The sequence below is a fragment of the Onychostoma macrolepis genome, chromosome 03 (assembly GCF_012432095.1).
Source record: "Onychostoma macrolepis isolate SWU-2019 chromosome 03, ASM1243209v1, whole genome shotgun sequence".
Classification (NCBI taxonomy): Eukaryota; Metazoa; Chordata; class Actinopteri; order Cypriniformes; family Cyprinidae; genus Onychostoma; species Onychostoma macrolepis.
This window is the reverse complement of record NC_081157.1, coordinates 1,871,076-1,883,843: the sequence shown is the minus strand read 5'-3', so window position 1 is coordinate 1,883,843 and position 12,768 is coordinate 1,871,076. Positions and strand designations below refer to the sequence as shown.

The 12,768-nt window shown below is 36.3% G+C and overlaps 1 protein-coding gene across 1 annotated transcript in view; it reads left to right on the top strand.

The window, feature by feature from the left end:
* Window positions 1-12,768, top strand: part of LOC131537378 (E3 ubiquitin-protein ligase rnf213-alpha-like) — an 86,483-nt gene that overhangs the window by 70,919 nt on the left and 2,796 nt on the right. The window contains 10 exon segments of the mRNA XM_058770749.1: window positions 353-387; window positions 538-638; window positions 1,290-1,446; window positions 4,655-4,829; window positions 4,925-5,019; window positions 8,125-8,376; window positions 10,145-10,277; window positions 10,666-10,746; window positions 10,858-11,038; window positions 12,509-12,710. Of these exon segments, the coding sequence (XP_058626732.1) occupies window positions 353-387; window positions 538-638; window positions 1,290-1,446; window positions 4,655-4,829; window positions 4,925-5,019; window positions 8,125-8,376; window positions 10,145-10,277; window positions 10,666-10,746; window positions 10,858-11,038; window positions 12,509-12,710 (1,412 nt within the window).

Sequence of the window (12,768 nt, the reverse complement as noted above, 5' to 3'; positions counted from 1 at the left end):
TTTTTTAAATGAATATAAGACAAAGTGCATATATTAATAATAATGAAGTAAAAAAGAAAACCTTTTGAAAGCTTCTTAACTGATGTATTTTGTTTGGTAATGTTACACAGACCAGTAGGATTTGAAGGATTATTTATTGTATAGACTTTTAGGATTTCCAATCAGACACCAAATGTATAAATTTATATTATCCCCTAAAATGTATTTCAGCCAGTAGAATTGCTTTGGGAATCAAGGGGATGGAATTTTGACGGATCATTTTCATTGACAAGTGGCTCTGTATTTGAACATTTCGGCATTCTGATTTAAAAAAAAAAAATCAATTCCTAACATCATCTTTTGTTTTTAACAGCCTGTCCTAATGGTCATCCATGCATTGTTGGTGAGGTAGGGTCATTTAATTTCTATGATTTGGCTTAGCATTAACTACATGCATTAAAAGTCACAGAACATAGCATTTAGTTTTAATTTAATATGATCAAATTGTTATTATTTTTTCTTAAATTAAACATTTATTCTCTTCATGCATCTGTCCAGTGTGGTCAACCCACACAGACCGGCCGCTGTCCAGAGTGTAATGCAGAAATAGGTGGCATAGATCACAAACCTGTTCACGGCTTCAAAGTCATGCAGATACAGTGAGTTACTCTTGCAGCGAACACTTGTTGTTTTTTATTCTGTGTCTTTAATTCTGTTTAGTTTAGTTTAGTTACCTGGCTCTCTGGAGTATTTGATTCTGATTGGTCAATCACGGCATTCTGTTAAATATTTTAGTATAAAACCTTTCAGCTGTACAATTGACCTTTGCCACAACCAACCAGTGCACAACCACTGAAGGGTTTGAGCACATTTGACAAAATTTTATCTTAAAATCTTTGATCCAAAGGTTTCTATTTAAATGCTTGAAATGAGTTTTTGGCCAAAATAACTTGTTCCTTTGTATGGATTTCTGGTAACACATTACAGTATGGTTCAATTTGGAAACTTTAGTTAATGCATTAGGTGTCATGAGCCAGTAATGGACAGGATTTTTTACAGCATTTATTAATATAGATTAATTTTAGGGTTAATATAATGATACATTAATACAAATTTGTACAGCTTGAAATGGAAAAAAAGATTAATATACGTAATTAAAATGAACCAAGTTTATTAAATGCATTGATGTTAATGTATATAGAACTTTATTTCTTTACAAAACATATGATTTTCTTTTTTGTTTTTGCTGAAGATGCCTCTAAAAATGGAGCTGTATTATCTGTTTTAGGGGTAATTGTTTCTCTTTGCAGAGGGGACCGTACTCAGTCGGGACACATTCTGGGTGACGCACAGCGTCGTGACCAGCCTGACATGCAGGACACTAAGAATATGTCACCTGCCCCCTTCGCTCTTCTCAGACTGATCACACACATGTCCATGCTGCTGGGAGCTCGAAACAACCCACAGGTATTACATTCTTTCTGCCCGTTTATAGTTTTGTGATATACAAATGTTGAAAGAGTACTAAAAAATATATTCAAATAAAATTACCATTGCCTTCCAAAAAATGTAGTGTGAGTTACAGCTTCCAAAAAACACTTGAGTATACTAATTAATATACTAATAAAAAAATGTTTTGCTCCCTGTAAGCTCCATGCAATGAGCTACTATCTCAGGGCATATAGTTTCCTTGTGGAGGCAAAATGGGAAATAATTATATTAATTAACTATCAGAGTGCGGAGGAATTCACTGCTGTGTGGACAAGGTCAAAAATGAGTCGGAGTCTAGCAATGTGTTGCTTGGGAGGAAAACTCAACCACCCTCATGATTTTACTTGTGATAGTCACAGGTGTTATATTTTGACCAATAATCTTGGGCTACCCGTCTAAAGATGACAAGCTTCTTTCTTAGACTAGCTTAAGACTTCTTGGCGCCAGGATCCACAACATATTTATGGTTCTCCATTGTTGACACGTTGAATTCCCCTTCATATTCCTCAATTTCTCATTTCTATTGTTATAAAATTAGCCCAACTTGTATGAAAATCAAATACAAATCATATTGTCATAATCAAATGTTTATTAGTCATGTGTAGACACATTTCTCTGGGTTTGTTATGGATGGAAGCAGAACGTGGAAGTTTAGTGGAACTTTGTCATTGGAAGAGATAGGGTAGGCAATGATCGCGTAATATAAATGATGCATCTGCAGCGAGTCATAACAGCTATCATGGAAGTGAAAACTCAGGGGGTGATTTTCATTTCTTATTTTATGCATCCCAGTGCCCTTTCCTCACGTCTCAGCTCCACCCCCCTGTGTGAGGGTATGAGGGAAAGATGCAAGGAAAGACAACAAGGATAGAGAAAGCAAAGGCTTGCTTATATTTTTTTTATTTGTATACTAGAATATTCTTGATCACTCAAACATCACTTCAAAGCATCATTAGATGCATGCAAGTTTGGTTTCTTAAGAAATTAATAATAAATATTAATTCAGAAATATGCCCTGTCAAAATATCTGAAGTGTATGGTTTATTACTATGATTTAGTTATTTTTACTAATGCTAATCAGATTACATTGTTCAGTGGAAAATTAATAGAAATAATAATTCTGTCTAAATAAATATGGGTAACACTTTATAATGAGTATATAGTAATAAAGTACTTACAAATTATTAGCAAACTGTTTGTTTATAGTTAATTCATATTTTATAAACTGTAGTTAATACAGACTATATACACAGCCCTCCCGGAAAAAACATTTACACCTGAATTTAAATAAGCAAATACTTAAGATTTTAAGAGTGAATAATTATTTCAGTGATTTCTGGCATGTTGTACGTTTGGCAGCAATTCTTTTAACTCTATCTAATGCAGTAGGTAGCTTTTATTTCTCAAATGTGCCCATGTACATATTCCAGGATATGAAGTATATTTGTGTAAATATATCAATGTTTTTCCAAACATGCACACTTTTGGGTGAAAAGCCCTAATGGATTCTGTTTAGTGCAGCTTTGTGAACACAAATAAACTGGATCAGATATGACTGAATATGAATGCATGTTGTTCTATTTAAAATATCAAAAACTATTATTCCAAAGGTGGGGTGCAGCAACAGAGAAGGCCCGGTCCCCTTTAGACAAGATTTGGGGACTTTAAAAGTAACATTTGAGATGTTTTACATCTGCTGTGTCTTGACATTATTTGGATGAAGTTTGAAGCAAATTGGGTGAAAGTAAAAAGCATGTTGATTCAAAGCGTGTTGGTCGGAAGTTATAACACACTTCCTGTTTCCCATTTTTCATTATAAATTTAATTATCGCTTAGCCACGACCAAACCATTTGAGTTATCAAAAGTCCCTTCATAATTTAGCATCCTCAAAGTCTTGAGATCATGTTAACCAAGTTCGATGGCAATCAGATGAAAAACCTAGGAGGAGTATTAAAAAGTTTGATGCATGCGCTTTTCACATAGCCCTGAATAGCTCACTTCCTGTTGGGCAGAGCATATGACATGTAGTGTAGAAGTTGTCCAGTTCAATGAGATCTATATGTGTACTGAGTTTCATATTTATACGTGCAAGTATGCATGAGATATGCAGCAAGATTTCTGACTGCGTTCCAGGGGGCGCTATAGAGCCTCTGTGCCACACCCAGTTCCGTGGGTACACAAAAGAACAAAGATGAAGAATCAAAAGAATGTTTTTGCTCTCTGTCTTTCCCGGTGCAGAGACCCATAAATGCACCCTACGGGTGCTAAACATGACTTTCCATGTGAAGGATGTTTGAAAACTGCACTAGGAAAGTGCAGTTTATATAATAAATATATATTATATAATAAATAGCCTAATAGTTTAGCCACCCAATGTTACACTGAAAATATGTACACATTTGTATTTGTGCCGAATGAGAGATGTACGTTTCACTTTCACTTTTGCTTTAAATTCATTTATTTTGGCTTGACATTTATTATGTTGTTTAGAATGAACGCCACTATAATTAGTTTTATTTTATAACTGTTTATTTAATTTTGTACTATAATTTTATAGCTACTTATATTTTTTCTGATTTATATCTTGTTCTGCTCTGAATACCAGTGAAATTTAAAGGATCAGAGACTAATCGACATCAAGCTTAAAGCGTCAATTAAAGTCAACATTAAAGTCAACCAGTCAACTAAATTGTGAAACCCAATATGTGTGTGTGTGTGTGTGATCATACTGATTGCATAAATCATCACACTGATTAAACTGAATGTATAAAGTCCAAGAACAGAACATTTGCCAAGAGAGCCAAATCTAAAGTTACAATCAAACAGAAGTATAAATAACTATAATATAATAAAATAATAATAATGATATAATAAATATCTTTTCATTAGTATTTTGATATACATTTAGGTGAAACTATTTAGTAAAAAAGGAAAGAAATATGGGGTGGGGACTTGGTTCTATGGATCAGTTGTTGATTAAATTTTGAGACATGCTATTTTCACTTAATAACGGAGGCAGACGTGGGGTGGAGTTTAAGCACATTAATTGACAGGAGTCCTGCATACATCACCAGAGAGAAGACTGTCCAGTTATGGCACACTGATTAAAATCTTTTTAAAAATGAACACATGCACTAGGGGTGTAACAGTTCTCATTCTATATTCTTGCATGTGTCTGTGTAGAGTGTCATACAGATCATCAAGCCTGCTGTGCCGGATCCCGGGCTGTTCCTGATGACCCATCTGTTGAAGGACATGGAGCAGCTGAGCAGAGCTCTGGGTAAAGGAGTGGATGACACGGTTAGTACCATCCATTTGACCATCCACAGTCTACTGGAACCCCGTCAGACCAGCCAGTGTAAGGGCCCTACATCCCACCTTACATTTCCACATGCCATATTGATCTCATGCCACAGAAATTCAAGAAATGTAACATTTTGTTATTATAAACAGGGCCTGTTCCTTATGATAAAAACCTTTCCTATAAAGATGCAAGAAATGGATGGGAAATTGCCATGAATACTGATGTCATTACACATCAGCTGAAGGTGAACAACATGCTTTCTTTTAGTCTATTATGTATGTAGAATATCATGTTTGATTTTGCTTTTCGCTTTTTTCATTGTTGGGTAGTTCTACAGAATTTGGTAGAACCATGGGGAGTAGACCTCTGTCCCTCTAGGGGTAACATTGTATGCATTTTAAAGTTAAATGAATCAATCTGGTGCACTTTATGTAACAGACTCAGGCTTGACGTTGGGTTTGATTTCATTTGCAGAAGTTTATTGAAACAGTAAATCCAAATCAACAGGCATATGCAATGCAGGAACTTCAGACTGCATTTCAGGCATTGCAATACACATTATTGAGTCTAAAACTGGCCTTAAATACACACTTAAATACACAGAAAACAAAGTTTATGGTCTTCTCAAAAGCTTGAGCACAGCTACTCGACAATTGTGGCCTTTTGTCATTAGATGGGAAATCAATTGAAAGAGTATCTTCATACAAGTACTTGGGGATATGGTTAGATGACAAGCTTTCCTTTAATGAACATGTTACTGCTTTAGTTAAGAAACTTAAAGTTAAGCTCGGCTTCTATTACAGAAATAAATCTTGCTTTACCTTTAGTGCTAAGAAGAAACTTGTGGAAGTTACTTTTCTGCCTGTAATTGATTATGGAGATGTATTGTACATGCATGCTGCATTTTCCATCCTGCGTCATGTTGATTCAGTTTACCATGCATCACTACGATTCATAACAAATACAAAGTCCCTTACCCATCACTGCATTCTTTATGATTTAGTTGGTTGGACATCACTTAAAATTCGTAGACAACAGCACTGGTATATCTTTATTTATAAAGCTATACTTGGCAAACTTCCACTGTACCTCTGTAACCTCCTCTCTGTTTGCTCTGGTACTTATCAGCTACGTTCCTCAAAGTGGTTGCTTTTAATGTCCCACGAGTTACAACTGAATTGGGAAAAACTGCTTTTTCTTATTTAGCACCTTGGGGGTGGAATAATTTGCAAAAAAAGTTAAAGTTAGAAACCCTTATGTCCATAAATGAATTTATAACTACTGTAAAGAGTGTTGTGATGGAGACATGTTCTTGTTTTTCTTGAGAGTTTTCATTGTGTTTTATATTTTTTTTATTTTTAATATTTTTGCATTTCTTTTATTGTGAAAATGTAATTTTTGTGTTTGTCATGTATGCATTGTTGTGATTTGGCTGCTACCTTGGCCAGGTCTCTCTTGTAAAAGAGATTTTGAATCTCAATGGGACCTCCTGGTTAAATAAAGGTATAAATAAATAAATAAATATGAATGGTCAGAAATACAGGCAAGGGTCGATGATCAAAATAGTCAGTCCAGACAGGCAAAAATCAGCAATCCAATAAACGTGATCCAAGTACATCGGCACAAGGAGAGATTTTATCAGTTACAATTCCGATTCTGATTCTACTCATTGATTCCAATTCTTATCGTTCTTATCTAAAAAAAAAAAAAAAAATGAATCAAACATTTAGATATTTAGATAAACATTTATTTTGTGCGGTTTTTTGGGTTTTTTTTTTTTGGCAAAACATTTAGTTGCAGCTGAATACCATAAATGAAAAATCAGCAAAACTGGAGTAGTAGGGATGTAACGATTCACTCAACTCACTATTCACAATACTGGTATCATGATGTGATTTTGTTTTTTTAAACAAAATGAGATTTAAGACAAATTATAAAGGAAAAAGTGTCCTTTCATTATTTCTCAGAAAAAATGTTGCAATTTTTTTGTTAAATTTAAATATATTTTCAAATTAATTAATAATACAAACAAAAGAAATCTCTGCATGTAAAAAAACTAAGGCTTCGCCTGTGCTCTTTCCTAGCTTGGAATTTTTTTTTAGACATACTTGAAGAGGGCATTTCATTTCAGATTTTGTTGCTGATTTGAAAAATGTAATTTAATTGTGAGTTCAGCAGGCAATTTTTGAGATTTCAGGATTCCCCCATTCATTTAGATAGGACTTGGTCTCAGATTCCCGAAATAGCTGCCTGGAGGCATTGCAAATATGACCGCCGAGTGAACAGACTTTCCTTGAAAAGGACTTTGGTATGAATTACCTGCGTCTGTGTCTCTCTCTACAAACAATGAAGCTGAGTTTAGTTACTTCAAAAACATTGATGTTAATGTAGCGATTCAGTATCGATTAATAAAAGTCTCAGGGCAGCGTTGACAACAAGTTTCTGAGCTCCTGAATGTTTCTGTGTGTGCATAGCGTAATATGTGATTTCTGCGTTTCAAGTGATGTGTGTGTGTTTGTGCGTGTCAATTAAAGCAGTGCATTAATATAGAATGGTGATTAAACTGAAAGATTTTAATGCACAGTTGGTCTTGTCACACACATAGAGTGATGTTCAGTAGGGTGACATTGTAAATCTGTTATTCAAAGTATTTAAAAAATTTAAACATTAAAATAAAGAAACTTTTGAAAAGTTTAAAAAACAATTTATGAAAAAAATGCTTCAAAAATATTTGTATGATAATCAAATATAGATTTTTATTTGAACATTTAAAAATGCTTATGTACAGCATGCATTTAAAAAAAAAGGGGGTGGGTGGAAAATTAAAAATGGCATTTCATCCCCAAAAGGTTGCCGACTCCTGGTCTAGGAGGTGTCTGCCTGTTGTCCTAGTATCTTTAATGGATGACATTGGCCATGTGTTTGTTTTAGTCCACCTACATTAATTAATTAAATTAATAGTCAGTTGGACTGCATGTTTCAGAGTAAACGACAGCACTGTGTTCATTTACATGTGTGCAGCTTAAAATAATGTGTTTTCAGAGATGCTCAGTTCACAGTAAATGCCCCTTCTTACAAACTTCTTACATCTCTGCAAGTGCTGTGAGTGGACACAAGACACAAGTTTTTACCAATATTCCACCAAAATAAAAGCTGGATGATTTGACATATTAAACACATCAAAATAAAATTGTTAAAATATTAACTGAAAACCTAAAGGGGTATTCCAAGTAAATAGATTACTTATAAGAGGTTCAGTTGACAAAAAAGTTTGTCAACCTCTGGATTACTGAAATGACTATTAGTTGAAGCTCTACATTCCATTCTTTGATATTTCTCTTTCTCTCAGGTTCTGGAGCAACAGCTAAACAAAGTGAATGAATTAATCAGGGAAGATGAGCGAGTGTCTTCTAATCCAGTGATGAAGTTGATGTTTGGGAAACCAGAGCTTTTCCTGAGCTCTTTGCCCCAGAACTCCCTTATCCATAATTCATCCATCTGGAGCTGCAGGAGGAAGGTCTCATTGTTGAGTCTGGCCCACATTGTGGAGCAGAACAGTGGCCGGGACACTTTACCAATACTCTGGAGATTCCTTCAGAGGGTAAGATATTAGATTCAGATTTATCTGAAGTTATTTCACTGTAATAAAGCAGCATGGAAAAAAATAAAGGTAAACAGGTGTAGAGGAATCAAAGAAAAATAGTAGAAAAGTGAGTTTGTAATCCTAATTTATGTCCAAAAGAAAGTTTCCTAAGGATTCTATAGATTAAATTGTATATACAGTTGGATAAACAAGTTTATATTCACAGAAAAATACTCTTAAGTTGTGTCAAGTCATCAGACTACATGCAAAATTGAAACTGTGGTTGAAGCTATTTTTAGCTAGTTTTGCTGCTTGATACTGCAGACACGTGTTTCTTACCATATTATTTTAATCTATTATCTTAATTATGAACACACTGGTTTGTAGTACAAACAGTTTTACTGTTTAGGGAGAAAGAGGAGAGAGAGTATTTGTTATGAAGTTTTTGTCAGTTTGTGGTGTGGAGAATTGGCTGCTGATGGTTTTTGTTTTATTTGTGAAGAATATAGAAAAGTCATCAGAGTTGATGAAGGAGGAGGGGGAGGAGGACAAATAAGAGAAGAGAAAGTTTTGAAAAGTGTGCGAGAGTCAGAACAGTTGTTGATTTTGTTGTGGTAGTATGTCGATTTAGCAGTGGAGACATTTGCAGAGAAGGAAGAGAGGAGTGACTGATACGCACTAAGGTCAGCAGAGTTTTTTGATTTGTGCCATTTCCTCTCTGCAACCCTTAGTTTAGCGCGATGTTCACGGAGAACATCAGACAGCCAGGGGGCAGAGGGGGTAGAGCGTAAGGAAGTGAAGATGAAACTAATGAGGAAAGGCAAGAGAGAGTGCGTAGGTTACGGCGAAAGGTGACCTGTGGGGGAGTGTGTGCTATGTCAGGAGTTAGTGTGAGGTTAGAAGTGATGAGGAAGTGGTCTGAGGTGTGCAGTGGAGTAACTAATGTGTTGTCAGTGGAGCAGTAGTGTAGATGAGGTCCAGTTGGTTACCTGATTTATGAGTAGCCATAGTAGTCACTCGCTTGAGGTCAAATGAAGTGAGAAGAGTGTTGAAGTCAGCAGCCTGGGGTTTTTCTAGGTGGATGTTGAAGTCACCGAGCAGTAAAAGAGGAGTACCATCCTCAGGAAAGTTGGACAGTAATACATCCAGCTCCTCCAAGAAGTTGCCCAATTGACCTGGGGGACGATACACAACTACAAAGTGGATTTTAACAGGGTGTGTAATAGTAATTGCATGAGATTCAAATGAACTGTTGCCTGTAAGAGATGGTAGAAGCTCAAATTTCCATTCATTTGAAATAAGGAGACCCGCACCGCCACCCCTCCCAATCGTGCGAGGGGTGTGGGAAAAAGTGAAATTGGTGGAGAGGGCTGCAGGAGTGGCAGTGTCCTCAAGTTCAATCCAGGTCTTAGTTAGGGCCATGAGGTTGAGACTTGAATGAGTGACAATAGTTGAAAGAAAGTCTGCTTTGTTTACAGCAGACTGGCAGTTCCAGAGACCAATTGGAATAGAGAGTAAAGTAGTAGAGGACATAGGGACAGTATGCAGATTGTTACGATTGCGCTGCTTTGGGTCGTAAAAGCCATCTTATCTTGGTGATGCATCTTTGCTGCCATGGTAACCAGATGCATGTTACATCTGGGGTTAGCTGCAGTTCAGGGGAGGCTTCCATAGGACTCTACCATCATGGTTTGCTTGTTGGGTGAGGGGTGTTGTGAATTGTTTGTGAAGTGCTGTATAACAAAAAACTGTGTATCTGATCTAACCACTACACTGTTTATTTTAGGAAGCAGAGTTACGCCTAGTGAGGTTCCTTCCTGACATCTTGGTTCTCCAGAAGGATTTGGTAAAGAAGTTCCAGAACATGACAGACCTATCCTTCAAAACCATAGGAGAGTTTCTGGATAGCCATAAAGAAGGTATTGGCCATATTAGAGAATGGCAAAATCATTTGTGATGGCTAATGTTGTCTTGGTGCAGGGGTGGGCAACTGTGGCGCTTGAGATTCAGTTTCCTGGGTTTCACTCCAACCCTAATCAAACACACATGAACAAATTAACCAAGGTCAGGTTTGATCAGGTTGGAGTTTGATCTCTGCAAGAAAGTGAATCTGAATGAGCAGCGTTTTCCAGCCCTGTCTTGGGGTCAGTCTGAGGATGTTCATGATTGATTGATGATAAATCAATTGTTGTTAATAATTTCAGCAAGCTTGTTAGTGGTTAATTTTCCCATTTTAGTGCAAAAGTGTTCAGAAACCATGTAAGCATATGCCATGTCACTGTTAATAATGATTATGTTCACCAACAGCTTCACTAGCTTGGTATAAAAAGTGCATAAACATCTTCTTATCAACATGGAACCAACTCAGGGTATCTCTGGCCACCACAGGTAAACCAACCCCTACTTACTAATCCTGTTTTAGACCACTGTTGAATCATTTCTTGGGCAGATGAGCAATGTTTATTGTCTTCTGTTGACGAATGAATCTTTTTCTGTCAGGAGAGATAAAGCTGCCGGCTGAATACACTCAGGAGGATCTGGGTCTGGACGCTGACCTGCAGGTGCTGCTGCCACAGAGACGTGGTCTGGGCCTGTGCTCCACTGCCCTCGTCAGCTACCTCATCGCCCTTCACAATGACCTTGTGTACACTGTGGAAAAATACACTGGCGAGGAGTCTGGGTAAGGGATTCAGATGTCTTGAGTCATTTGTTGTGTTTTATATAGGAATCATTTAGGGTTACTGAGCTGAGCAAAGCCTTAACCCTAAGTATTAATCATTATGGCATCAAATTATGTGGCTTGATGATACCAGATGAGAAAAACAGCATCCATCGAGTTACATTTAAGGAGGGTTCTGAGCTATATGTAAATTACTTAGTAGAGGGTTCCTTCGATTTGAGCCAGAAAGCAACCATCCAGAATACCTTGGCAACCACACATGCACACACTAATAACCATTCAGAACACTGAACCATTGTCCCGTCAGAGCTGTGACCCAGTGGTTAAAGCTAGCAACTTTTCTGCCATATTCCCCAGTTAATGGTGGACGAAGTAAACAATTCAAGTAATTGAGTAGTAAAAGTACACAGATACCCTAATAAATTATTACTCCAGTAAAAGTATTAAGTACTCCTTTTCAGTTTTACTTGGGTAAAAGTACTTTATTTATTTTTATGTACAGTATTAAAATAAAAATTACTGATTGATGACTGCTTGTAAATAGGTTACAGCTCAGTCTGACATCATTATTAATTATTATGCATTGTCAAGCAGCCAGCACTTGTCAATAAGAAGGATAATGCAGCAACTTCATATGTATTGATCAGCAAGTAATAAAAATATTTTTATTACCAAAACTTGCCATACACTGATAACTGCTACTGATAAGTAAAAATGGTCACACTTTATTTTAAGGTCCAATTCTCACTATTATCAAACCATTAACTAAAAGTTTTCCCTCAATAAACTCCTAATTTGCTGCTTATTAATAGTTAGTAAGGTAGTTGTTACGTTTAGGTATGGGGTAGGATTAGGGATGTGGAATATGACCATGTTGGATAAATGCTTTATAAGCACTAATAAACAGCCATCATGTTAATAATATGCATGCTAATAATCAACTAGTTACGTAATAGTGAGAATTGGTCCCTATACTAAAGTGTTACCAACAAAATATACCATATAGTATATAGAATTGATAAAAAAACTAAATATTGTTGCTAAACATAAACACAGTATAAAAATAGAAGTCACATTGGGCAAAATGTGTTAGTATTTTAAGAACAATGCTGTGCAAACATACTAGTTTCATCATTTGAAACTACTACTGCAGCGGGAAGATGTTATGTTTAGTTTTTAAATAAAACCTACCCCGTTCAGATGTACCTTGTTCATGAATCTGACGCTGCTATCGTGTCTCGAACTGGAGAAATAATCACCCGCTCCAAAATAACCAGGAACGACGAAATGGAGTGGAGTAAATAGTACAATGTTATGCTTAGTAAAGTAAAAGTTTAATAAAGTAAAAATACAGTAAAGTACAGATACTTGAAAAATGTACTTAAGTACAGTAACAAAGTAAAAATACTTAGTAACTGTCCACCTCTGTATTTCTCTATATCTTATTTTTCTCTGTCCTGTTTCCTTCAGTTACACGGTAAGCCCAGCTGACCTGACGGAGCTGCATGTGATCCGTTATGAGTATGAGCGGGACCTGCTGCCGCTGATACTGTCCAACTGCCAGTACAGCATGGAGTGCGGACAGGAAACACTGATGGAGTACGACCTGCCCAACATTCAGCAGCTGATCTTCACCCGCTTTCTACAGGGCAAACCTCTCATAACCCTTAATGTAAGTCAACAGGGTTGAAAATTAGTTAAAACAGATGTTTTTTAGGAGTTCTTCAGGA